This window comes from Aquarana catesbeiana, linkage group LG13 (assembly GCF_042186555.1).
Source record: "Aquarana catesbeiana isolate 2022-GZ linkage group LG13, ASM4218655v1, whole genome shotgun sequence".
Lineage (NCBI taxonomy): Eukaryota > Metazoa > Chordata > Amphibia > Anura > Ranidae > Aquarana > Aquarana catesbeiana.
Genome location: NC_133336.1, coordinates 233,000,847 through 233,028,079, shown reverse-complemented (window position 1 = coordinate 233,028,079; position 27,233 = coordinate 233,000,847). Strand labels below are relative to the sequence as shown.

The 27,233-nt window shown below is 42.4% G+C and overlaps 1 protein-coding gene across 2 annotated transcripts in view; it reads left to right on the top strand.

Annotated features, from left to right (window-relative positions):
- LOC141116953 (NACHT, LRR and PYD domains-containing protein 3-like) overlaps positions 1 to 27,233 on the top strand; it is a 291,452-nt gene that overhangs the window by 46,721 nt on the left and 217,498 nt on the right. For both annotated transcript variants that reach the window (XM_073609472.1, XM_073609473.1), the window contains exons 2-3: positions 9,314 to 9,453; positions 16,827 to 16,987. In XM_073609472.1, the coding sequence (XP_073465573.1) occupies positions 9,429 to 9,453; positions 16,827 to 16,987 (186 nt within the window). In that variant the 5' untranslated portion in view covers positions 9,314 to 9,428. The remainder of the gene's footprint in view (positions 1 to 9,313; positions 9,454 to 16,826; positions 16,988 to 27,233) is intronic.

The following is a 27,233-nucleotide window of genomic DNA, read 5'->3' as shown; positions in this document are numbered from 1 at the left end:
ACGCACGCGTGTTACGCTTTATACACACTGCGCATGCGTGTAACTCCGCCCGCCCCTGACATTCTTTCTAGTGTATTCCCCGCCCCTTTTCGTTCGGCGCAGTGGGGGAAGAGCATGATGGCGGAGTTACAACAGGTGCGTGCTAATTCTAGCAACGAGGAGGAGGAGGAGGAAAGCCCGGATCCAGGCACGTCCCGATCCAGAAGGAGACGTTTTAAGGCCACAAATATGTCGTTTGGGGAGATGTTGGAGATGGTCGACATCATGAGGAAGTCCGACTATGACGGAAAATACCCCAACCCTAACATCCGAAAGGCCAAAATCATGGCGAAAGTGGTCAGGAGTCTTGAGCGGAATTTCGGGAACGAAGATCTAAAGATCAGCTCAGGAATCGGTGGTCGGACCTGCAGTTGAGAGAGCCAGAGCAGTACCGAAAGATCCGGAGAAAGCTGCAAAAAAGTAAGTAGTTGTGCTGTGTTCCTATTCTTTCTGTCTTTATTACGTTCGTTCTGCTCCATATGCTTTTATTAATTGTAACGTTTAAAAAGGTCAACTTTAATGTTCATGGGCCCATTATTCGTTCGTATCAAACATTTTTCTTTCGGCCTCTAGAACACCATTGTTTAGGCCATATGCATTTTCACACATTTTTGGGGGCCTACTTGGATGCCAAATATTTGTTTGTGTAGATGGGTTTGTTACTAGAATGAAATGCAAACTAGATTGTGTGTAAGGAGAGGACAATGAGCAGCTGTTTTCACATCTGGACACTGGAGCACTAGTGTGGGATGCTCCAGTGTACACTATAGGGGGGGCTACATCTGTGAAGCTTGTACTAAACAGGTAAAGTATTGCAGCTTGACAAAGGGCAATAAAAAATATACATCTTGGAACTCGGCTAAAATAGACAATTGTACCCCACTTCCAAGCAATGTTTCCTATTTCTAGTTCTGCCATCAAATATCTGTGTGCTAATTATACCATTTTTGTTTTACATAGGGGAGAAAAGACTCGGACACCCCTCATCCCAGGAGACCAGAGACCCCCCCCCCTCTGGAAGAAGGGGAATACCAACCCAAGAAGCTGAGCAGGAGGAAGAAGAAGATGTGGTGGAGATTGGCACCACAAGAGGTGAGTGTCTGCGACCACAGGCTCAGGTAAAGGAGATGGATGGTGGCAGATTTTTGAGACCTATTTTTTTGTTCTTTATCTCTTTTTAGGTGATCGTGATCCAGAACGCTTTACATCTGAAAGTGCCCAGATACTGATCGGGGAGATCATGGGGTGTAATCTCCAATTGCAAAACATCCAGCAACAAATCAGTGATGTTATTAAAAAAAATAATAACATCATTGATGTTTTGGGGCGAATTTAAACCCCACAAAATCACCTGTTTTATTGTGGTCCAATCTTACCAAAATTTTTTCAATGTTTAGAAAAGCCAAATTTGGAGGATGCACACAGTGTGCCAACATGTGCTATCTGCCATCACGGGAGATCAATGGATGCGTTTTGGGGGTGCAACCCCTTCCTCAATTATAAAATAGCGTTGAGGAAGGGCTTGCTCCCCCAAAACACGTCCCTTGATCCCCCCTGATGGCAGATAGCACATGTTGACATTCGTAAATTGGTGTGCATCTTCCAAATTTGGCTTTTCCAGGGGTGATTTCCCCCCATCTGAACGCTATATAAAACCCAGTTCCTAAATACTGATGTCTGATATAGCCTTCAGGTTTTACCATATGTGAACTTTGTAAGTTCAAGTTTTTTGGCTTTCTTGTTGGTTTTACACAGGCCTGTTTTATCTGAAATGGATATTTAGATTTTTGATAATGCTACTGCAAACATTGTTATACAACAAACATGTTGGTTTGTTTTAAAAACCTTTGGTAAATGCACATGTGATTGTGCAGGTAAAAAAAGTGCCTTACTCAAGAATGTGTGGATTATTGTCTCAACACTACAACACTTTTGGGGTGATGTAATTGCTGTTTTATGCAAAAATGGGGGTTATTTCCTAAGGGCAAATACACTTTGCACTACAAGTGCAGGTTCAGTGCAGTTGCAAGTGCACTTGTAGTGAAATGTGTTTTTGCATTTAGGAAGTACCAGCCAACAGTGTTTTTTATAAGGTTACCCAATCACGACATTTTCTGTACTCAACACATTTCTGTCAGGGTCAGCTAAAACAAACACAAGCAGTAAATGTCCACAAAGAATTTCTTTTGGTTGTTTTTTATTTGAAAAAGGTGTCACAGATTGTCTGGCATATTGATAGCCCCCCTACCCGCAAAGAACTCCAGGTAGCGTAACCGGACATCACGGGCATTCAGGGAGGGCAAGCCAGGACGGCCACTTTCAAGCGCCGTCAGTGTTGATGGATTTGGGATTCCGGCCTCAGGCCCAACTGAGCCAGCATAGTTGGCTGAATGTTTTCTTAAAAAATTATGGAGAACACAGCAGGCAAGTATTATATGGTTCAGTTTATACTCCGCCATATGGATGGGTGTCAGAAATAATCTGGCCAGCCGGTAATTAAAAACCCTCTGTTCCGGGGTGAGGGTCCTCATCGGGAATGGCCGCATCAGGTGGTCCCCCAGCACAAATGCTTCATCAGCAACGAACACAAATGGGAGACCTTCAACATTGTTCTCTGGAGGTGGCAAGTCCAAGCTGCCATTCTGGAGACGCCTGTAGAACTCCGTCTGGGCGATCACTCCACCATCGGACATCCGGCCATTCTTCCCCACGTCCACATACAAGAACTCGTAATTAGCTGACACCACCGCCAACATCACTATACTATTAAACCCCTTGTAATTATAATAGTACGACCCCGAGTTGGGTGGTGGGACGATGTGGACGTGTTTCCCATCAATTGCCCCTCCGCAGTTAGGAAAGTCCCACCGCTGGGCAAAGTGGGAGGCCACAGTCTGCCATTCCTGTGGCGTTGAAGGAAACTGTTGAGGAAAAAACAATAAACATTACTATTTTTTTAAAGATACATGGCAAGCAGATTATACACAAACATTATGGGGCAACCTTCAGATAGCATTTACTAAGGGGAATTTAACAACAACAAAGTATAAGGTACACCTATCATATTCCCCCTCCCCCCCTCTCATGGGCCATTTCTAACATTATAGGGGGGGGAACTCTTGGACAGGTAACCCTCTTCACTTCATTGAGAGATGAATGCCTAAATACAGGGTATTACTTGGAACAGCCCCTCCTTAGTTACACTATTGGCAGACCACTGGACAGGTAAGAAGTGTCATAATACAAAGATATAAATACACACTGTACACATTTGAGGACATTTGGACATTCTGCTATTACCTATCAAGATAATAATAGGATACAAAAACTTTAAACAGTACCATTGGAAAGTATACAGGCAGGCCCTTGCACTACATGCTTTGGGGAATTCATCCATAAATCTGACCAGTAAAGAGATGGGTATAGTGTGTATGGGTTTGGCAAAGTCAGCAGATAGATGATTGAGGATAGAGAATTGGGATCAGCTGACTTAGCAGTTGGGGGAGGGAGGGTTACAAAAAATTTGGGGACACCACAAAAAAAAGCCTCTGGCACTCTGCCTGAATTTAAATCAAAAATAACATTTTCAAAACATTTTAGGGGGTGTTTGGGGTAAAGCACTACTATGGAGCTGATAAAATACATTGTTAAGTGACTACATGAGGTGAATATAGGGCAGGAGACACCATGCTGGGGAGGTTATTGAAGGGCAAATATGTGTGAAGGACATAAAATAATAATTGCATAAAAATCCAGCATGCATGAGGACAAAGGGGACATTCACAGCATATTACAATCATGGTAATTAGGGAATGAGGGAAGAAATACAATATATTAGCAAACATTCAATACAATAAAATGTGATATAAAAGGATAAAAATCTTACCTTCATATACTCCTTCTGCAGGACCTGTATGATGGCAGAACAGGTCTCTGGGATAATGATCCCCAGAGCCTGGGGGGAGATGCCTGTCGAGAACTTGAGGTCCTGCAGGCTTCTCCCTGTGGCCAAATACCGCAAGGTAGCGACCAACCTCTGCTCTGGAGTGATGGCTTGCCTCATGCAGGTATCCTGCCTGCTAATATAGGGGGTCAGCGAAGCCAACAAACGGTGAAATACGGGGTCCGTCATCCTGAGAAAGTTCCTGAAATCATCAGGATTATTCTCACGGATCTCACGGAGCAAAGGCATATGACAGAACTGGTCACGCTGAAGCAACCAATTCTTGGTCCATGAACTCCTCCTCACCCTGTTCATGGACTGGACTTGTGTCAAGGTCAGGACCCCAACACCAAGCCCCCGCACAGCACGAACTCTACGAGGAGTACGCATACGAAACATGGCTAGAAAACGGTCGGCTGCTCAGAACGAAGTAACAGAACGCACTGAAGAACAGCAAGGCCTGTGAAGAGCGACCTGAAAACCAGTACCGAACGAACAAGAATACAATGACTACTTAAAGTCAGTCACGCGGAACTTGCTGCACGCACTGAAGAGCAGATACAAACCCACAAGCACAAACTGAACGGCAGAAAACGATCTGAAAGCCACGAGTCTGAAAAAGTGCAAATCGTCTCTCACCAAACTTTTACTAACACGAGATTAGCAAAAGGAGCCCAAAGGGTGCCGCGCTTGGTTCTGAACCAGCCTTTTCTAGTCTCGTCGTATGTGGTGTATGTGACCGCGTGGTTGTCGATCGGAAATTCCGACAACTTTGTGCGACCGTGTGTAGGCAAAACAAGTTTGAGCCAACATCCGTCGGAAAAAATCCTAGGATTTTGTTGTCGGAATGTCCGAACAAAGTCCGACCGTGTGTACGGGGCATTACTGTTGCATATCTTGGCAAACCAATTCCGAAAGACCTAGGCAGGTTGTTCGCCGCCCCCCCCCCCCGCATGTAAATGCGGCAAAATGAACATTTTAAACGTGGGTTACTATCTGTCAAGTTAAATCGTTCTGGAGAGGATGTAAAAATGTCCCATGTATATTAAGCCTTAGTGCTCTGGAATGACACAAGTGCACACTATAGAGGGATATACTTTGTTGATTTTTCATGCCTGAGGCTTACAACCACTTTACAGTTCCTTTCAGATTGCTACAATGTGGGAATGCATGCTATCCCATGCGCATGATATGAAAAAGATTGCATGTTTCACTATTTTTTTTTTTGTGTGCTGCAATGTTATTTATGTCAAACCGTTCTCCGAAAAGAAAAAAAACTGCTGCTGTACGACATGGCCCCATGTCTTTTTAAATGCCCTTTCATAGAAAAGTTTTATCCCTATTGTGTACTGTGGGGTCACCAGTACGGTATTTGTATAATGAAATCATATCCCCTCTCAGCGTCTCTTCTCCAGAGAGAATAAGTTCAGTGCTCACAACCTTTCCTCATAACCATAGGCGCGCGCAGGGGGTGTGCTGGGTGTGCCTTGGCACACCCTAATCACCCTGTGCGCATTAGCATTATCCCTCTCTGTGCTGGCAGGAAGATGGGAATTATATCCTTCTGACCAGTTCTGCCATTCATTGAGTGCTACCATACTTTTCTTTACTGCACCCATTAGAGTGTGCACGTATGTATATAAATATAAAATATACATATATTATATATATATATATATATATATATATATATATATATATATATATATATATATTATATACATACGCACACATGTGTGTTTGAGCTTTGGGGTGCACACCCTAATGCAATAGGCTGCGCACACCTATGCTCATAACTAATATCCTCCAGACCCTTTATTAGCTTTGTTGCCCTTCTTTGTACTCGCTCCATTTCCAATACATCCTTCCTGAGGACTGGTGCCCAGAACTGGACAGCATACTCCAGGTGCAGCCGGACCAGAGTCTTGTAGAGCGGGAGAATTATCGCTTTATCTCTGGAGTTAAAGCGGAGTTCCACCCATATTTTAACCACTTCAATACCAGGCACTTAGACACCTTCCGCCCAGGCCAATTTTCAGCTTTTAGCGCTGTCGCAATTTGAATGACAATTGCACGGTCATGCTACACTGTACTCAAACAAATTTATCATTTTGTTCCCACCAATAGAGCTTTCTTTTGGTGGTATTTGATCACCTCTGCCGTTTTTTATTTTTTGCGCAACAAATAAAAAAAGACCAAAAATTTTGAAAAAAAAGCAAGTTTTTCTTTGTTTCTGTAAAAAATGTTTGTAAATAAGTATGTTTTCTTCTTCAATGACGGGCACTGATATGGCTGCACTGATGGGCACTGATACGGCGGCACTGATGGGCACCGATGAGGTGGCACTGACGGGCACTGATAGGCGGCACTGATAGGTGGCACTGGTATGTGGCACTGATGGGCACTCATAGGCAGCACTGATGGGCACTCATAGGCGGCACTGATGGGCACTCATAGGTGGCACTGATGGGCATTCATAGGTGCAACGGATGGGCACTGATGGGCACTGATAGGTGGGCACTTATGGACACTGACAGGTGGCACCGATGGACACTGATGGGTGGCATTGATGACACTGGTGGCACGGATGCCCCTAAGGGTGGCATTGCTGGGCAGCACTGCAATATAATGGTGCCAATCAGTGCCATTGGGCACATGTGGATGGACATGGGGTACATACCTGGCCATCCACATGTTGCCTCCTTCCCTGGTGGACCTAGTGGCGATCCCTGGTGGTCCAGTGTGGTCATCTGAGGGGGACTGCACTGATAAACAATCAGCGCAGACCCCCCTGCCAGGAGAGCCGCTGATCAGCTTTTCCTCACTCGCGTCTGACAGGCTCTTCCTATTGACATCGTGATCAGCCGTGATTGGAGCGGTGTGTCAGACCGGAGGCTCTTTACCAAGATCGGTGTAGCGGTGTGTCAGACTGACACACGGCTCCACCGATCGCCGCGATGCGCGCCCCCATGTTATCCTGCTGGACGTCATATGACGCCCAGTCAGGATAACTGAACCACCGCCCGGCTGTCAATCTGCTATAGGCCGGGCGGGAAGTGGTTAAAGTACTTTGCATCCAAAGCCGCTGTGTGTGTGTTTAAAAAGATAGATATAGCTATAGATATAGATAGATATAGATATATATATACAGAAATCTATATCTCTATCTGCACAGTAATGATTTTGTTTACAATTAGTATATTTTTAAAGCTGTTACCTTTTTGCAGCAGATTTCTGTATTTCTTGAATAATATTCCTTGCTGTACATGCAGTATATTTCCTGGTTCCTGGAGGGGGGCGGGGAGGAGAGGTTTGCATAGCTAAGGGGCGGCAACTTCCTCTGACACTGCCGTTGCTATGGAAACCTGACCTGAAACCTATTACACTGCTTGTGCTGCACTGAGCATGTGCGAGATCTGGAAGGATGAGATCCAGGAAGAAATAGTCCGGCTTCAGATGCCCACACTTGAGATGGCCACGGCCTGCTGGAAGTTTATAAAGTAACTAGAAAAGCTACAATTTCTGGGGAAATTGTATGAAGTGTTCTTGACTCTACAACTGGAGAGGGCGGAGTAACTGGGTGGAGTGGCTTGAATAACTGTTGTGTGGTTGGAGTGGCTGGAGTAACTGTGAAAAGTGTTAAAAAGCTTAATATTTTAAAAAGTATAAATAGTAGTAAAACAGTAAAAAAAGTCCCATCATTAGCTGAAGAAGCTGAACTTTTTTCAAAAATGATTTTTTTCTTTCAAAAATGATTTTTTTTTTCAAAAATTACGTTTTAAATTTTTTTTTTTTCATGGGATGGTCATAAATTATTTGGCTGATCATGTTGTGGTCATAATGTTTGGGCTGATCATGGGGTTGTCAGCTTTTGTCACCTCCCACTCTAGTTTTGAACATTTCGCCATTCATTCCTATGTGACCAATTTCGCCACAAAAACGACGATATTTCATAAACCATTTGGTGAAACGTTCCACAAAGTAATAGCACACCAATCGGGAACAATCCGCACGTTTCGGTATATTACTTGTCTATGAAGTGTAAAAGCTGTGGGAGGAGTTAGGGTGGTAATTTTGGCTATAATAATATATATGTGAGATAACAGTAAGTGGTCTTGCTATGCAAGAACCCTTAACAAACTAATGCTATAAAATAACTACTAGAATACATTAAGGTTGTGTATTATAGGGGTATTTTTATTTAAAAAAGTATAAATTTGGCCGGAACACCACTTTAATACTTAGATTATCCTAACCTAATAAAGCTTTCCTCTTCTACTCTTCACAATTTTTTTTTGTCTTTTTTGGATCCTATGTAAACATTTTGTTACTTTGTTTTTGTTGCTTTGCAATAACATTGTAAACATTGTTTAGAGTACAGCCTGTAGGCTTTACTTCCTGATTCCCTTACCGAGGATGGCGGCGGCAGCACCAAACAGCGGAGAGACAGATCGGCTTCGGGTGTCGACATCGCGGGCACCCTGGACAGGTGAGTGTCCTTATTTTAAAAGTCAGCAGCTGCAGTATTTGTAGCTAAGGACTTAAAAAAAAAAAAAAAAATTAGGCGGAACTCCGCTTTAAAGGGGTTGTAAAGTATCCTTGTTTAAAAAAGAGAAAAAAATGTTATACTTACCTGCTCTGTGCAATGGGTTTTGCACAGAGTGGCCCCAATCCTCCTCTTCTGGGTTCCCTCGGTGGTGCTCCTGGCTCCTCCCCTCCATTGTTTGCCCTGTTGGAGAGCCGCTCCAGGTGCCTAGGGGCACCTGTGCGTGTGCACCCCGAGTCCTGCTGCTACGTCCATTGACACAGACAGCAGGACTCGGCCCCGCTCCCATGTTACTGGATTTGATTGACAGCTGCTATCAATCTATCCAATGAGGACCCAAGAAAGTGGCTGGAGCTGCTGTGCCTGTCCTCGATGCTGGAACGATCGGGTTCAGGTAAGTAAAAGGGGGGGCTCTGGAGGGATGCTGCAGCACAGGAGACTTTACAACCCTTTTAATATTTTGTGACCTCCAATGCTTTGCTTCATGGCCCTTTCATGTTTATCGGGCAGTACATTCTCTGAATGTGACCCATTTCTGTGAATAGGGCCGTGCCACAGCTGCAAGCTTAGTGTTTCACCCACGTTGTTGCACAGAATTCTTATTCAAAAACCCTGTTCGGCTGTCAAAAAAAAATAATCCAAGAGGGGTCAGTATGCACGTTGGGGTGCCATTAAAAATGAATGGTTATGGCATCCCCATAGTCATCATTGTACAAAATGTGAATGCATCCTATGAGAACTGTTGCATGGCTCTTATTGATTCTTTTTCATCATTCTATCAACAGTTATTGAACTTAACATTGCAGATGATTAGAAGTCTGATGATTCTATCCAGTGTCTCGGTGTATGCAACAAACTGATTTCTGCTCTAACTGAACCGATCACAATTCAGAAATAAAAATGTCTAACCCGTGGCAATCACCTGGTAAGCATCAATAAATCTTTAACTTCTATTTATATTATCCCTACAGAGAAATACAAAGAACCTAGTAAATAATACACTAAAATGTACTAAAAATGCATTCTCAAATGTGTTTTATGCACAATATTTTTTTTTGAAAGCTTAGAGCTGAAGCTTAGTATTTTATTGGGGGGGTGGGGAGGTGTACTGCACCAAACACATTAGCTCCAGTATATGTAATGATATGCAAAATATTTCACTGCTCATGGTAGTCACCCTTATGTGTTCCACCTCTGCCACACAGAGGGTCCTGTCCTTGCATGTAGCAGATGATCTGGTATGAAGAAATGTCTAGATGGCCGCACTCCAATAAATTCATATTTTTATTGAGTCAAAAACATACAACACTCCACACAGGAAACGAGGGAAGGAGATACAGCATATACGGTACAGCTAAAGCGTTTCACACCATACTCGATGCTTAGTCATAGCCTCATTTACATGTATAGTGTAAAAAAAGTCAATAGACAGTTTTTGACGGCCGTCCGCACTTTAACCACCTCAATACTTGACACATTCACCCCCTTCCTTCCCACACCAATTTTCAGCTTTCAGTGCTCTCACACATTGAATGACAATTACCCAGTCATGAGAGACTGTACCCAAATTAAATTTTTATCATTTTGTTCACATAAATAGAGCTTTCTTTTGATTTTTAGTCACATTGTTTTTTTTATTGTTTGCGATTTATATAAGCGGAAAAGAGTAAAAATTTTGAAATTATATTTTCTGCTTTCTGTTTTAAAAGAAATCAATAAAATCTAATTTCATCATAAATTTAGGTCAGAATGTATTCTGCTACATGTCTCATTAAAAATTGATCAATCCTGATGTACTGACAGCCTATCTCATTTAGTGCAGCCCTAAAATGTTAGGACAGTAGAATTATCCCCCAAATGACCCATTTTTTGTAAAGATGACAGTCCAAGGTATTTGGTAAGAGGGATAGTGAGTTTTTTTGAGGTTGCAATTTTTTGCCCACAATAGTTTGGAAAAGCAAGATTTATTATTTTTCCCCACAAAATTTTCATATTAACAAGGTATTTCTCACACATGGCATATAAACACTTGCAATTACACCCCAAAATACATTCTGATACTCCTCCTGAGTATGGCGATATCACATGTGAGACTTTTACACAGCCTGGCCACATAGAGAGGCCCAACATGCAGAGAGCACCATCAGGCATTCTAGGAGCATAAATTACACATTTAGTTTCCTGACTACCTATCAAATTTTTGAAGGCCCTGGAGCACCAGGACAATAGAAACGCCAACAAAATTATCCCATTTTGAAAAGCAAACACCCCAATGTATATTCTAGGAGGCATAATTAGTCTTTTGAACATGTCATCTTTTTCCACAAATTTTTGGAAAATGTGTCAATTTTATAAGATTTCTAACATATAGCATGTGCATAGCAAAAATCATGCCCCAAAATATATTCTGCTACTCCTCCCGAGTATGGTGAATACCACATGTGTGAGACATTTACAAAGCCCGGCCACATACAGAGGCCCAACATCCAAGTACCACCATCAGGCATTCTAAAGGCATAAATTACACTTCATTTTCTGAGTACCTATCACATTTTTGAATGCCTGGAGCACCAGGACAATGGAATTAGCTGTGGCAGATGTGCGCCAGATCATGAACAGATGTTCAGTGGGGCAGATGTGGACAAACAACTCATACGCACTGATCCCCAGCTCGCAGATACCCTCTCCTTCTCCTCGCTGTATGAGGAGAAGCAGAGGCAATTTCCTGGCAACGGCTCACAGTTTACATTAAATGACGGCTGTGATTGGACACAGCCGTCATGTGATCAGGAGGGCCAATCACAGAGCCCTCCGGCGGAGCGATGTTGCCCTGTCTCTGGGGGACATGGGCACATCTGGATCATGCAGCTGCGCGATACCACTTCCTTTGATGCCCCCCCAGCCTGTTTTACATCACATGGTGGCTGTGATTGGACACAGCCATCATGTGATCAGGAGAGCAAGTCACAGAGCCCTCCTGCCGATCCGAGATGCGGCATGCCCGGGGACACTTCATAAATTAACTCGTGCAGTATTTTAGTAGCTCTTTGTGAATGGCAAAACTATTTTGGACAATGCTGAGTGCTATTTTACTGCATTTTTTTTAAAGGGAACAATACCACTTTTGTGAATGGAGCCCAATGTCTTTATATTTTATTTATTTCATTTTAGATACATATATTGTATGCAAGTATTATCAGTGTAATGTTAAACTCGATGTTTACATAAGGGGACTGAATTACCATTCTTAGAGACCTTTCACACTGAGCCGCGGGCCATGTTAACGGTAAAACGTCGCTAGTTTTCGGTGCTTTTAACCCCCGCTAGCAGCCAAAGAAAGGGTTAAAATGTGCCACTGGCAAAGCACTTTGCAGGCGCTTTGGCAGCTCTGCCCATTCATTTCAATGGGCAGGGTGTTTTGGCAGCGGTGTATACACCCCTCCTCCACCGCCCCAAAGACGCTGCTTGCAGGACTTTTTCTAAAGTCCTGCAAGTGCACTGCTCCAGTGTGAAAGCACCCAGGCTTTCACACTGGGGCTGCAGGGGAGACATTTTTCAGGCGCTTTACATGTGCTATTTCTACCCTGAAAAACGCCTCAGTGTGAAAGGGGTCTTAGGTAACAGGTTTCTACTCTTTTCTCCTTTAAAGCTGAACTCCAGGCTCTAACTTTATAACTGCAGATCCCTCTCCCTAAAGTATGCTAAACAGCTAACACCGTTTAAATCATAGTACCTTAAGCCAGCCATAGATGGAGTGATGGAGGGAATTTCTCCCATGGAGGCATTGTGTTCTCCCGGCAGGGGGAAGCCATCTTGGCCAGGAGAACACAGTGATTTTTGCTAGTGGCTCAAACTATCATTGAGAAAAAAAATATTATTATTAATATAAAAATATATCTCCTATATATCTATCTCTCACAAGATAAATATATAGAGATATCTCTATCTATATCTATCTCTCACAAAAAGGAGTATTCCCCTCACATTTTTGTAAATATTTTATCCTATCTTTTTATGTGACAATACTGAAGAAATGACACTTGTCTACAATGTAAAGTAGTGGGTGTTCAGCTTCTAGAACAGTGTAAATTTGCTGTCCCCTCAAAATAACTCAACACACAGCCATTAATGTCTAAACCTCTGGCAAAAAAGAGTACACCCCTAAGTGAAAATGTCCAAATTGGGCCCAATTAGCCATTTTTCCCTCCCCGGTGTCATGTGACTCGTTAGTGTTACAGGGTCTCAGGTGTGAATGGGGAGCAGGTGTGGTAAATATGGTGTTATCGCTCTCACTCTCTCATACTGGTCACTGGAAGTTCAACATGGCACCTCATGGCAAAGAACTCTCTGAGGATCTGAACAAAAGAATTGTTGCTCTACATAAAGATGGCCTAGGCTATAAGAAGATTGCCAAGACCCTGAAACTGAGCTGCAGCAGGTGGCCAAGACCATACAGCGGTTTAATGGCAACCTCACCAACACCCCCTTTCCTCTATCTGATCACAACCTCATTACTTTCACTGTATCCTTGCCTCCAACCACCCATCCCTCCAAGCAGCAAACAATTACTTGTAGAAACCTTCGCCACTTTAACCCTTCTCTTCTCTATTCTGCTACTGACAACCTATATGACATAATCTCTCCCCTGTCCTGTCCTGACCTGGCCACTTCTGTCTACAACAGTTCACTCTCATCATCACTAGATGCACTTGCTCCTCTAACCACACACAGAATTAGGCCCCGACCGTTACAACCCTGGCAAACTGACAACACTAGAAATCTCAAGAGACATTGCCGTGCTCTTGAACGACTGTGGCGTAAAACCAAATGCCTGCAAGACTTCACCCTATATAAATCTGCCCTTCTAAGATACAATTCATGCCTCCATGCTGCCAAACAAGCCTACTTTGTCTCTCTTATTAATTCCTTGTCATCCAGTCCCCGTCGGCTCTTCTCAACCTTTAACTCTCTGCTTCGTCCACCACCCCCTCTACCCACTAACTCACTCACTGCCCAAGAGATTGCCAATCACTTCAAAGACAAGATCGATGCAATTCGTGAGGACATCTCCACTGTGCGTACGTCTTCCCCACCCATCATACCTTGCCCAGCAGCACATTCAACCCTCTCTTTTGAATTGGCTACTACGGAAGAGGTTACAAAAATTTTCTCGGATGCCCACCTAACCAATTGTCCCTTGGATCCTGTTCCCTCACAACTACTACGGTCACCCTCTTCTTCTATCCTATGCTCCCTCACCCACATCTTCAATCTCTCCCTTTCTAGTGGCATTTTCCCCTCCCCTCTAAAACATGCACAGATCACTCCCATTCTTAAAAAGCCCTCACTGGACCCTACCGACCTAAACATCTTAAGACCCATCTCACTACTCCCATTCACCTCTAAACTTCTAGAACGCTTAGTCTACAACCGTCTTAGCTCCTACCTCAATGAAAATAACCTTCTTGACCCTTTACAGTCTGGCTTTCGCTCGCAGCACTCCACGGAAACTACCTTACTAAAACTCACTAACGATTTACTAACTGCTAAAACCAACAGGCAGTACTCCATACTCCTACTACTTGACCTCTCTGCGGCCTTTGATACTGTTGACCACCCGCTCCTTCTCAATAAACTACATTCCCTTGGCCTCCGAGATTCTGCTCTATCCTGGTTCTCTGGCTATTTATCACAGCGCTCCTTCAGTGTCACCTACAACTCTGTCTCCTCCTCTCCATTGCCCCTTTCTGTGGGGGTCCCCCAAGGCTCGGTTCTTGGACCCCTTCTCTTCTCTATCTACACCTCCTCCCTTGGTCACCTAATAACTGCCCATGGCTTCCAATACCACTTATACGCTGATGACACCCAAATCTATCTGTCTACTCCTCACCTCACTCCTTCAGTCTCCTCTCGCATTACTAACTTACTAACTGACATATCAGCATGGATGTCGCACCACTTCCTTAAACTAAATCTCTCTAAAACTGAGCTATTAATATTCCCCCCCGCCCGTGCCCCCCTCCATGACTTTTCCATCAAAATCAACAATGCAACCATCAGTCCCTCCCCTCACGCCAGGGTACTAGGTGTAATCCTAGATTCTGACTTGTCATTTCAGCCTCAAATCCAATCGCTGTCAAAAGTTTGTAGAATTCACCTCCGTAACATCTCTAAAATTCACCCTTTTTTAACAAATGAAACCACCAAGCTCCTCATTCACTCCCTTGTTATCTCTCGCCTTGACTATTGCAACTCCCTTCTCATTGGCCTACCGCTCCATAGGCTATCCCCTCTTCAGTCTATCATGAATGCTGCTGCCAGACTTATCCACCTTACCAACCGCTCAGTGTCTGCCAACCCTCTACTTCAATCCCTACACTGGCTCCCAATCACCCAGCGAATTAAATTCAAAATTCTAATCACAACATACAAAGCCATTCACAACTCTGCCCCAAGCTACATCACTAATCTTGTCTCCAAATATCACCCAAATCGACCTCTCCGCTCTTCTCAAGACCTCCTGCTTTTAAGCTCTCTCATCTCCTCCTCCCATGCTCGTCTCCAGGATTTCTCCAGAGCCTCTCCCATCCTCTGGAACTCGCTACCTCCATCTATCCGGCTATCCCCTACTCTTGCTACCTTCAGGCAATCCCTGAAAACTCATCTTTTCAGGAAAGCCCATCACGTCTCCAACTAATCTCCTACCACTTCCACCAGCTCATTCCCCACAGTTACAACCTTTTGTACCACCTGCCCCACCCTATTAGATTGTAAGCTCTTCTGAGCAGGGCCCTCTTAATCCTATTGTATTGTATTGTATTGTATTATAACTGTATTGTCTCCCTTTTATATTGTAAAGCGCTGCGTAAACTGTTGGCGCTATATAAATCCTGAATAATAATAATAATAATAATAATAATAATAATAATAATAATATTACAGGTTCCACTCAGAACAGGCCTCGCCATGGTCCACCAAAGGAGTTGAGTGCACGTGCTCAGCGTCATATCCAGAGGTTGTTTTGGGGAATTAGACGGATGAGTGCTGCCAGCATTGCTGCAGAGGTTGTAGGGGTGGGGGGGTCAGCCTGTCAGTGCTCAGACCATACGCCACACACTGCATCAAATTGGTCTGCATGGCTGTCGTCCCAGAAGGAAGCCTCTTCTAAAGATGATGCACAAGGAAGCCCACAAACAGTTTGCTGAAGACAAGCAGACTAAGGACTTAGATTACTGGAACCATGTCCTGTGGTCTGATGAGACCAAGATAAACTTATTTGGTTCAGATGGTGTCAAGCGTGTGTGGCGGCAACCAGGTGAGGAGTACAAAGACAAGTTTGTCTTGCCTACAGTAAAGCATGGTGGTGGGAGTGTCATGGTCTGGAGCTGCATGAGTGCTGCCGGCACTGGAGAGCAACAGTTCATTGAGGGAACCATGAATACCAACCTGTATTGGAACATACTGAAGTAGAGCATGATCCCCTCCCTTTGGAGAATGGGCCGCAGAGCAGTATTCCAGCATAACAACTCCAAACACACCTGCAAGATGACCACTGCCTTGCTAAAGAAGCTGAGGGTAAAGGTGATGGACTGGCCAAGCATGTCTCCAGACCTAAACCCTATTGAGCATCTGTGGGGCATCCTCAAATGGAAGGTGGAGGAGCGCAAGGTCTCTAACATCCACCAGCTCCATGATGTCCTCATGGAGGAGTGGAAGAGGACTCCAGTGGCAACCTGTGAAGCTCTGGTGAACTCCATGCCCAAGAGGGTTAAGGCAGTGCTGGAAAATTATGATGGCCACACAATATTGACACTATGGGCCCAATTTGGACATTTTCACTTAGGGGGTGTACTCTCTTTTGTTGCCAGCGGTTTAGTCATTAATGGCTGTGTGTTTTTTGAGGGGACAGCAAATTTACACTGTTATACAAGCTGTACACTCACTACTTTACATTGTAGCAAAGTGTCATTTCTTCAGCGTTGTCACATGAAAAGATAGAATAAAATATTTACAAAAATGTCAGGGGTGTAATCACTTTTGTAAGATACTGTGTGTGATGTATGTATGTTTGTGTGTGTGTGTGTGTGTGTGTGTGTGTGTATATATATATATATATATATATATATATATATATATATATATATATATATATATATATATATATATATATATATATATATGTGTATATATAATATATATTATATTATGCATATACACACAAATCCCCCCCCCCCCCCATGATAGTTTGAGTTCTGAGGTAAACCCACAATCCTGTAAAAAAAATCTGTGTTTCTGTAGAGAACATCAGGACCTTCCGCCAGCAGTTGTCTGTGTATGATGATCCATCGCTGGGGAGGATATACGAGTATTACAGAGATGATCTGATCCACATCCTGGAGAACATGGACACCCGGGCCCTCCTGAAGGAACTAAAATCTCGGAATGTTTTAAACACAGATGTAAGACAAAAATATTTTAAAATAACCTGTCAGTGCAAACCATGTGTTAATACATTTGCTGCTGAAGTTTTGTGCAAATCTTAACTTTCTCTATAAAAGCCAAGGCTGGTCCTGCCCCCTGAGCTTGCAAGGGTAAAATCTTGCATTTAACTTCAGCTGTCTATAGTTCTGGATCCCATTATTATTATTTTTGTTGCATGTCTTGGTTTTAGTAGCATTTGAAAGAATATAAGAAGAAACTGATACACACAATGTTTGTATCTACTCTGTATTTGTGTCATAAGTTTAAATAATATATACAGTTTTTTTTTTTTATTGGAAAAAGTTTTACATAATAACACAAGAGTAAAGCCCTGTACACACGATATGATTTTCTGACTACAACACCGTGGATTTCTTTTCCGACGGATGTTGGCTCAAACTGTTGTCGGAAATTCCGAATGTCAAGAACGCGGTGACATACAACACGTATGACGAGCCGAGAAAAATGAAGTTCAATAGCCAGTGCGGCTCTTCTGCTTGATTTCGAGCAGAATTTCCGACAACGGATTTTGTCAGAAAATTTGAGAACCTGCTCAACGTTTGTTGTCGGAAATTCCGACAGCAAATGTCCGATGGAACCTACACACGGTCGGAATTTCTGACAACAAGCTCACATCCGAACATTTCCCATTGGAAAATCCAACCGTGCGTACGCGGCATAACAGTTGTAGAACATAAATATAACAAAAGATATATATATATATATATATATATATATATATATATATATATTTTGTAATACTAAAATTTTATGTATATCTTAGTTTAAGTAAGATACCAAAATTAGATGTCTATTTGTTACTTCTCAGTTCAAGAATCAACAAAAATTAACTATACAAAGTAAGGTACAAAATAAAGAGTGTAAAGAAACCAATGATCTCATTTTAGATTGAATAATTTCTTCATGTTTAGTATATAACATTTTTTTCCATAATCAGAATTTCATCAATCCTAGCAATAATATGTAGAAAGGGAAATATAGTAGTTTTCCATTGAAGGGCTACTGCCCCATGTGTTGTTACACATAGAGCATGTATGAGGTTTGTTAGAGATGAGGATATATCTGGAATGCCTCAAAATAATAGGCAGTTATTGTATGTGATGCCGCGTACACACGAGCAGACTTTACGGCAGACTTTGTCCGGCGTACTTTTCAACGGACTTTACGACGGACTTTGCAAATGAACGGACTTGCCTACACACAATCAACCAAAGTCCGACGGATTCCTACGTGATGACGTACGACCGGACTAAAACAAGGAAGTTCATAGCCAGTAGCCACCCTAGCGTCGGTTTTTGTCAGTCGGACTAGCATACAGACAAGCGGACTTTTTGACCGGACTCGAGTCCATCTGACAGATTTGAAACATGTTTCAAATCTAAGTCCGTCAAACTTTTGAGAAAACAAAGTCCGCTGGAGCCCACACACGATCGAATTGTCTGGCAGACTCCGGTACGCCGGACCAAGTATGCCGGAAAGTCCGCTTGTGTGTATGTGGCATTAGGGTTACTTCTTTGCCTGCTAAAGTGTTAACTAGAGTAAAGATCTCTTTCCATGTGGGAGCTGATTGTGTGCATTCCCAGAAGACATGCAAAAATGTACAAGGAAGGGAACAGCCTCTAAAACAACATGGTGACACATTTGGGTAAAACCTATGTTGGTGAGATGGAGTGTAATACCATCTTGTAAATAATTGAACTGCTGTCTGACGTATTGTTAAGGATTTTGAACATTTACAAAGATTAGGCTACATAGAGCCCCACTCTTGAAAAAAAAATTGTAAATCCAATTCAGCTTCCCATCTTAACATATATAGAGTAATTTTTTCTTCTAAAGTAGAAGCATTGAGATCATTATATGAAATTGAAATAAGACCTTTTTCCTCTGGGGGTTTTATGACATATATGTTCATAGATAGTGAAGGAGGTAGCTGAGGTTTAGTATAATGGGTATTATAGAAAAGTCTTATTTCTAAATAGTTTTGGGGTAATGAAATGGAAACTGCCTTAAGTTCTTGTAATAAATGAAAGGGCAGAAAGTACATGATTATAAAAAAAAACACCTATCATCTTAATCATTTTATTGTCTACCCACCACTGGAAAACGTGTGGGGAGGAAAAAAAGCTCTAGGATCTCCCAAGAAAGAGGCTCCAGGTAAGGGATTGGATGTCAAATTCTTGTCTTTTTTTACACTTAATTTCAGAGATTGCGATACTATTATATTACGAGTTGCGATAGAACACATTGGGATATAATTAGCCCAAAGGAGACCTGAGAGGTAAAATAATAACCAGGAATTTCAGGTTCCCAATGTTCCATTGGGCTTATTGTGTTAGTCTAGGAGTAACAATATATACCCATAGTTGTGGGAGTCCTAAACCTTCAGATTTGTATGAGTGGTATACATTTTTTGTAGAGTATCTTGGGGGCTTATAATTCCATATAAATTTATTAATGGCTGATTGAAGTTTAGAAGGATAAGTTTTAGATAGTGAAATAGGGAGTGCTCTAAAAAGGATGTAGTCATTTGGGTAATATATTCATTTTAAAGCAGTTATTCTTCCCAAGAAAGATGAAATGAGATCCAGATTTTAAGGGTTTGGTAAATGTTATCCTCTAATGGAGGACAATTATATTGAAATAGATTATGATAACTGGCTGAGAGGGAGATTCCTAAATATGGAACTGTAGTAGAAGACCAAGCGAATGGGAAATTGCTTTTAAGATTTTCTAATTCTAAAGGGGAAAATTAATCGGTAATGCTAAAGATTTAGAAATAGAAACCAAATAATTCTGCGCTGCTCCGAAATCAGCAGCTAACACACCACATATGAAAATAATGGTATACCAGACAAAATTAACAAAGTGTAGCGCTAAAAAATAACGTGCCTAATGCAATGTACATATGTGAATCTTAAACAGCACTAAAATGAGAAATATAGATATAATAAATGAATGGTGAATAAATTGATATAGAAAGTCACTCAGAGGTGTCCATAAGTGATAATAAATGTAAATAAATACATTCCCAGTCTGAATACAGTTTGCAAACAGTATGGAATCACAAGGAGTGTGATGCAACAGACAGACTGGAACTCAAAAAAATATAACAAAAGTGTCCATAAACAGTATTAAGTGTGGATAGATTCCCCGTCTGGATGAGGATAAGTCTTGCAAACAGTGGATGAATCTGATTGTGAAAAGAACTAGACATGTGCATTCGTTTTTGTCCGAATGCATTTTCGTCCGAATTTCAGGTATTTTCGTTATCATTTTAACAAACGATAACGAAAGTGCAGAATCCGAAAAATGAAAGATCTGACATAAACAAATGCTTTATTTTCATTTTCGTTGCTACAACAGTTCGATATAGATAGGAGATTCAACATAATGATGAAAATAACAATCTGTGTCCATCAAACCTGTGGTCAAATGTGCCTAACCTTAACTCTATTAGTCCAACATTATTCTACATAGAGAGAAAAGATTCGACGTAGGGGAGAAAAGATTCGACGTAGGGGAGAAAAGATAAATACAAATAATGATGATGATGATGATGAATGTTATTGGCTGATTGTAAGCAAAGAGGAGGAGCAGTAAAATAGCTAGAACTAAGTACACACATACTTTGGCTTATGGTGTCTGTTGAAAGTTCTAAGAAGATTCGACGTCGTACAGTTTAGCTGCTCCGTCGAATCTTCTTTGAACATTCGACAGACACCATAAGCCTTCAATGACAGATTCGACCTTAATTTGGATTTTCGGACGAATGCAATTTTAAACAAAAAACTAAATAAATGAAAACTAATTTCGGGAGTAACTAAATAAATTTGTTTTTCGGACGAAAACGAAATTCCGAAACAAAATATTTCAGTGTGCACATATCTAAAAAGAACCACCACCGGATAAAGGGGAGGCTTACTGGATAGTTTGAACACGCCAGGGCATACGCTCTGCGTGTCAAACAGGCTTATATACAGTGGAATGGACTCTGGACCAATGTCCTCAGGCAGGTGTCCGCCAATGACAGCCAAGTTGGAATCACAGGGGATGTAGTACAACAAGCAGACCGGAACTCCGATATCCACAGGTATGAAGAGAATATCGAAGAAGAAAGCAAAAGGGGAACATAATGTAATTCCGTAAAATAAAATTGAATTTAATAAAATGGATAACACTCACATAAATGTAGATAAAAACAGCGCTGGTGTAAAATCGATATAGGCAACAGTGGGGATCGTCGAGGAATTTTATTTTACGGAATTACACTATGGTCCCCTTTTGCTTTCTTCTTCGATATTTTCTTCATACCTAAGGATATCTGAGTTCCGGTCTGCTTGTTGTACTACATCCCCTGTGATTCCAACTTGGCTGTCATTGGCGGACACCTGCCTGAGGACATCGGTCCAGAGTCCATTCCACTGTATATAAGCCTGTTTGACACGCAAAGCGTATGCCCTGGCTTGTTCAAACTATCCGGTAATGCTAAAGATTTAGACACATTCACTTTTAAAAACTTGATAGGTTGGAAAATTTAGTCAAAGTATCTACACTGTGTGCACAATTATTAGGCAAGTGGGAATTTTGAATAAAATGGCATTTTTCTGCATATTGTCCAACTCCAAGCCATATTGAATGCTTATTGGATTTAAGCTAGGATTGCACGATACCGAGCATTTGCAGGAATACTTGTACTCCTGCAAATGCTACCAATGCCTAGTCCGATACTTGGACACTCAGGAATGATCGATGCAGGGGGGGGGTTATAATTACCGGTCCCCCCTGTGTGGCTTTCAATAAAGCAGCTGGCAGCCTCTTCTCGTCCTCTCCCTCCGCGGCTTGCAGCTGCTTTATTGAAAGCCTCTCAGGGAGATCAGTAATTATAACTTCCCCGGCCACTCCGATCATCCCTGAGTGTCCCCTGTATCCTCCTCCAGCTCCCCTCTATGTCCTCCTCGGTGTTCCTCCGTGGGCTCCTCCGGTCCCTACCCTGTCCTCCTCCATTCCCCCTCTGTGTGCTCCTACGGTCCGGCCCCCCCGTCCACCTCCGACCCCCCTCTGTGTGCTCCTCCGGTCCCCTCCTCCATCCGCCTCCGATCCCGCTCTGTGTGCCCCTCTGGTTCTCCCCCCTCCCCCTCCCTGTCCTCCTTTTGTGTGCTCCTGCGGTCCGTCCATCCCCGTCCACCTCTGATGCTCCTCTGGTCCCCCCTCCATGTGCTCCCTTGGCCCCTCCCCTCCTCCGCCCCTACCTCTCCCAGATCTTTCAGGATGGAGAACCGAGGAAGTATGTCTTTTTTTTACCAGCTCCTTAATTTTCTGAATGGAAAGAGTCAGTGATCACTGACTTTGTCCATTCATAGCTCAGCATCGTAAACACAGTTTACGATGCTGAGCTATGAATGGACAAAGACCAGAGGAGCATCGGAGGTGGACGGGGACGGACGGACCGCAGGAGCACACAACACACTTTTTTTTTTTTCAAACGCAATTTTGAATTTTAATGCACTAAAACACGCTATATTGCCCAAATGTTTGCTATAATATAAAAGATGATCTACATGGATACCAAACACGATATGCTTTAAAATTGCGCACAACCGTGCAGCGGCAACAAACTACATACATTTTTAAAAGCCTTTACAAGTTACCACTTTGATTTACAGAGGAGGTCTACTGCTAAAATTATTGCCCTTGATCTGACGTTCGCGGTGATACCTCACATGCATGGTGCAATTGCTGTTTACAAATGACACGAGACCGACGCTTGCGTTCGCCTTTGCGCACGAGCACGGGGGGACAGGGATGCTTTTTTTTTTATTATTAGTTATTTTGTTTTTACACTGTTTTTTTTTTTTGTCATTTTTATTATCACAGAGAATATAAATATCCCCTATGATGGCAATTGGTAGTAACAGGTACTCTTTTTAAAACAAATTGGGGTCTATTAGACTCTAGATCTCTCCTCTGCCCTTAAAGCATCTGACCACACCAAGATCTGTGTGATAAAATGCTTTCCCAAACTGTTGGTTGGAGTGGTTTACGAGGGGCCAAACTTTGTGGAGCCGATCGTATTCAGAGTCACCGCGAGGATGTCAGTTCATTGTCATTAACATGCATTAACCACAATATCTGCTTGTATCGTGCCCTGGCCATGGAGGCAGAGAACATGGGCATATGGTGAATTGAGAAGGGATAGGCCCAGAAAGATCTTAAATTCTGAAACCTTACTAGATTTCCATTCTCTGGCAAGAGTTAAATGGGGATTAGCGGCGCTGTATTGACCAGCATACAAATTACTTTGGTCCACAATAGATCTATAGAGATCTTCTGTGAAAAACAGCGAATAAAAAGTAAGTGACGTAAAATCAACTGTTTCCATCTGAATTCCGGGTTGGCCAGTGAATGGGTTAAGTACGGGTGTTGCAGAAGTGGTGGGCTCCCAATTCGTATTGGGTTAGAAAGTTAGAAACTATCCCCAAAGTAACACTAACTACAAACGAGAGATTTTCCCTCTTAAGCAAAAGGGAAGTGTTCGGGATATACATGTTCGATTTGCTTGTCCTGAAGGGGTTAAATGAAGAACTAGAAACATGCAGTTTTGTGTAGTGATTTTTTTTTTTTTTTTTAATTTTATGTGTGCAAAAAAATCTTTCTTCTTAATATTCTTATGCCGCGTACACACGAGCGGACTTTACGGCAGACTTTGCCCGGCGGACGGGATTTTGTCAGACAATTCGATCGTGTGTGGGCTCCAGCGGACTTTGTTTGCTCAAAAGTTGGACGGACTTAGATTTGAAACATGTTTTTAATCTATCCGTCGAACTTGAGTCTGGTCGAAAAGTCCGCTCGTCTGTATGCTAGTTCGACGGACAAAAAGCCACGCTAGGGCAGCTATTGGCTACTGGCTATGAACTTCCTTGTTTTAGTCCGGTCGTATGTCATCACGTACGAATTCGACGGACTTTGGTGGATTGTGTGTAGGCAAGTCCGTTCATTCAGAAAGTCCGTCGTAAAGTACGTCAAAGTCTGCCGTAAAGTCAGCTCGTGTGTACGCGGCATTAGACATTGTATGTGTTTTTGTAGCAATGATATTCATTATAATTTATTATTTTGTAATATTTGTGGAAGTTGTTATATACATTTTGTATTTTTAAGTAGACATATGTTATACTAGACTCTAGAAGAACTAATGACCGTAGTATTGATTGTGAATCCTCCGGGCAATAAGGGGTTAATGCTAGAGGTTTGATTTATCCCGCCCCTTAGCTCGGTTAATTTTCCCGCCCTTCTTTTTATTATTTAAACTCTCTTAGTTGCCTTCATTCTTGACTGTGACAAAGCGCTGGAGCACGAAATGCGTCGTCAAGGCAACATAAATGTAGCTTTTGGACTAGCCAACACATCCCATTTATCATGAATTTTTGGGACTTCCATCATTGACAAACATTGGCAGTACAGACAGCCTTCCCAGCCTGTCAGTTTAGACTTTCCAGCAGCGTGGTTTATACCTCCACAGTAGCGGCTAAACATCGCATGACACCGAAGGTGTAGGAGGAATCCTCACCATTGGGGAAGTATTGGACTGCACCGCAAGTGGCAGAGTGATCCATCAGCTGATACAACAGCTGCTCCACCTCAGCGACGCTGGGCTTTCCCCTTCCTGAGTCAGTGTCTCAGCTGGTCTGATGTCACTGACCCATGTGAGACGGAGCTCCGTTCCATCTCCCCCGCTGCACGCGGCTGTGATATCCACCGATCCACGCGCTGGATCTATTTCGGTTGCTGGTGAGTTGTTTCCCCTGGGATTACATCCTAAACCCAGCAGGGACTCAGTTGGCTGCCTGTTTTTGATCCATCCATTTTTCCTTCTCACCCTTCCTTCGTTTTTGGGAGAACGATTTTGTTTAGGACTTATTTTAGCTCCTTGTTGCTCAATGGATGGCTAGTGACCATATAAACCTGCTTTATCATTCTATCTTTATTGTGCATGAACAGGACTGCTTTTTATTAGCTGCTACTTTGAATAAAATTATTCATTACTCAATATAATTTTTTTCAAATGTTGTGGACTGTTTTCTTTAACCCTTGGAGTGCTGGATCTTTTGTATTTTGATTGTCAGATCCGTTTCTACCAGTTATGGTTTCTTTCCAGCTGCACTGGGCACAGAAGCCTCCCCATTGACTTATTTCCTTATTTTTGATTGCTCCTCAGGTTTCCACCATTTAGTGCTGGGGTTCTGTTGTTTTTACAATTTTGTCATATGCCTTTGCTGCTGGAGCTCCAGGAGAATAATCTGGATGATTTTTGGAATTATCTCCTGATGACGGACCCCTGCTTTCACCAACTCTTAGCATTGTTGACCCCCTATATTAAGAAGCAGGACACATGTATGCGGCTTTTATTTTATTTTTTGGTTGAAAAATAATTTGATTTGGTATATTTTCTATATTTTTGGATGCATAGAATGCACTTTTTGGTTAAGTTCTATTGGCAGATAGCATGTCTAATTGTATTTGTTTTCTTTTTTTTTTTTTTTAATGCACAATAAAAAAAATTGTGTAGAATAATACTTGGCTATGTGTTTTACTTCAAATGACAGTTTGGGAGTAGGCAGTTACATTTAAAAAAATACAATGTAAAATTGACAAGGGACACCAACATAGTTGTATCTTTGATCTTAAAAACTACGGGATAATGGTGTTGTGGTAACTTGCCCAAAAAAAAAAAAAAGAAAAAGCATAATAATATTATTCTTGATATCACTAGAAAAAAAAAGATTGTTTGCAATAACTCCATCAGTATCACCAGCAAAGCAGCTTCATTATTATCCCATTAAAGAAGAAGAGAATTGTGCGCTGCATTTCCAGATTTCATAATTTGCCGCGCCACAAATGTTAATTCTCTATTACGAACGCTAGTTTACAAGACCGACTGCTTCCGGGTCTCGTCCTTGCTTCCGAGCATGCGTGTTTGTACTTTGGACTTTTGTCCGACGGACTTGTGTACACACGCTTGGAAAATCTGACAACAGACATTTGTCCGTGGAAAATTTTAAAACCTGCCATCCAACATTTGTCCGCGGAAAATCCGACAACAATTGTCCGATGGAGCGTACAAACGGTCGGATTTTCTGCCAACAGCCTGTCATCACACATTTCTCATCGGATATTCCGATGGTGTGTATGAGGCTTATGGGATAGATTTATGGTATTTTTATTTATTTTACTAGTAATGGTGGCGATCGGTGACTTATAGCGGGACCGTGACATTGCAGCGGACAAATCGGACACTAAGTGACAATGAGGGGTTGATTTACTAAAAGCAAATAGACTGTGCACTTTGCAGTTGCTCCAGAGCTTAGTAAATGAGGTAAGGCTTTACTTTGCACATGATTGGGTATTCTTTGCAAAGAAAATGAAGAGAAAAAACTGCACAATTGGATAATGGAAGTCAGCAGAGCTTCTGTTCATTTACTAAGCACTGGACTAACTGCACTTTGCAAAATGCACAAATGTCTTTTTTACTTTAGTGAATCAACCCCTAAGTGACACTATTTTGGGGACCAGTGACACCAATACAGTGATCAGTGCTGAAAATGTGCACTGTCACTGTACTAATGACACTGGCTGGGAAGGGGTTAACATCAAGGGCAATCAAAGGGTTAAATGTGTTCCCTAGGAGTGCTTGCTAACTGTGCGGGGTGCTTTGACTGAGGAAGACAGAGATTCATGTTCCTCCATAGCAGAAACACAGGATCTCTGTCTTCCTCTCTCACAGAACAGCGATCTGCCTTGTTTATATAGGCAGACGACCGTTTACGGCAGACAAATCTGACACTATGGACACCAATACAGTGATCAGTGCTTAAAAAAATGCACTGTCACTGTATAAATGACACTGGCAGGGAAGGAGTTAACACCAAGGTTGCTCAAAGGGTTAAGTGTGTCCCTAGGGGGGCTAACTGTGTGGGGGATGGTCTTACTGGGGAAACAATGAAATCCATGTTCCTGCATAGCAGGAACACAAGATCTCCATGTTCTCCCCTGTCAGAACGGAGATCTGCCTCGCTCGGGAATGATTGCTGGGTGCCGGTGAACATTGGGTTCCGCCGGACCCGCTGATTGGCTGTCGCTATGTCAAATCACAGTGGGAGCGGGTCACCGGAGCACATGCATGCCTCAGACCCGGAACTAAAGATGATG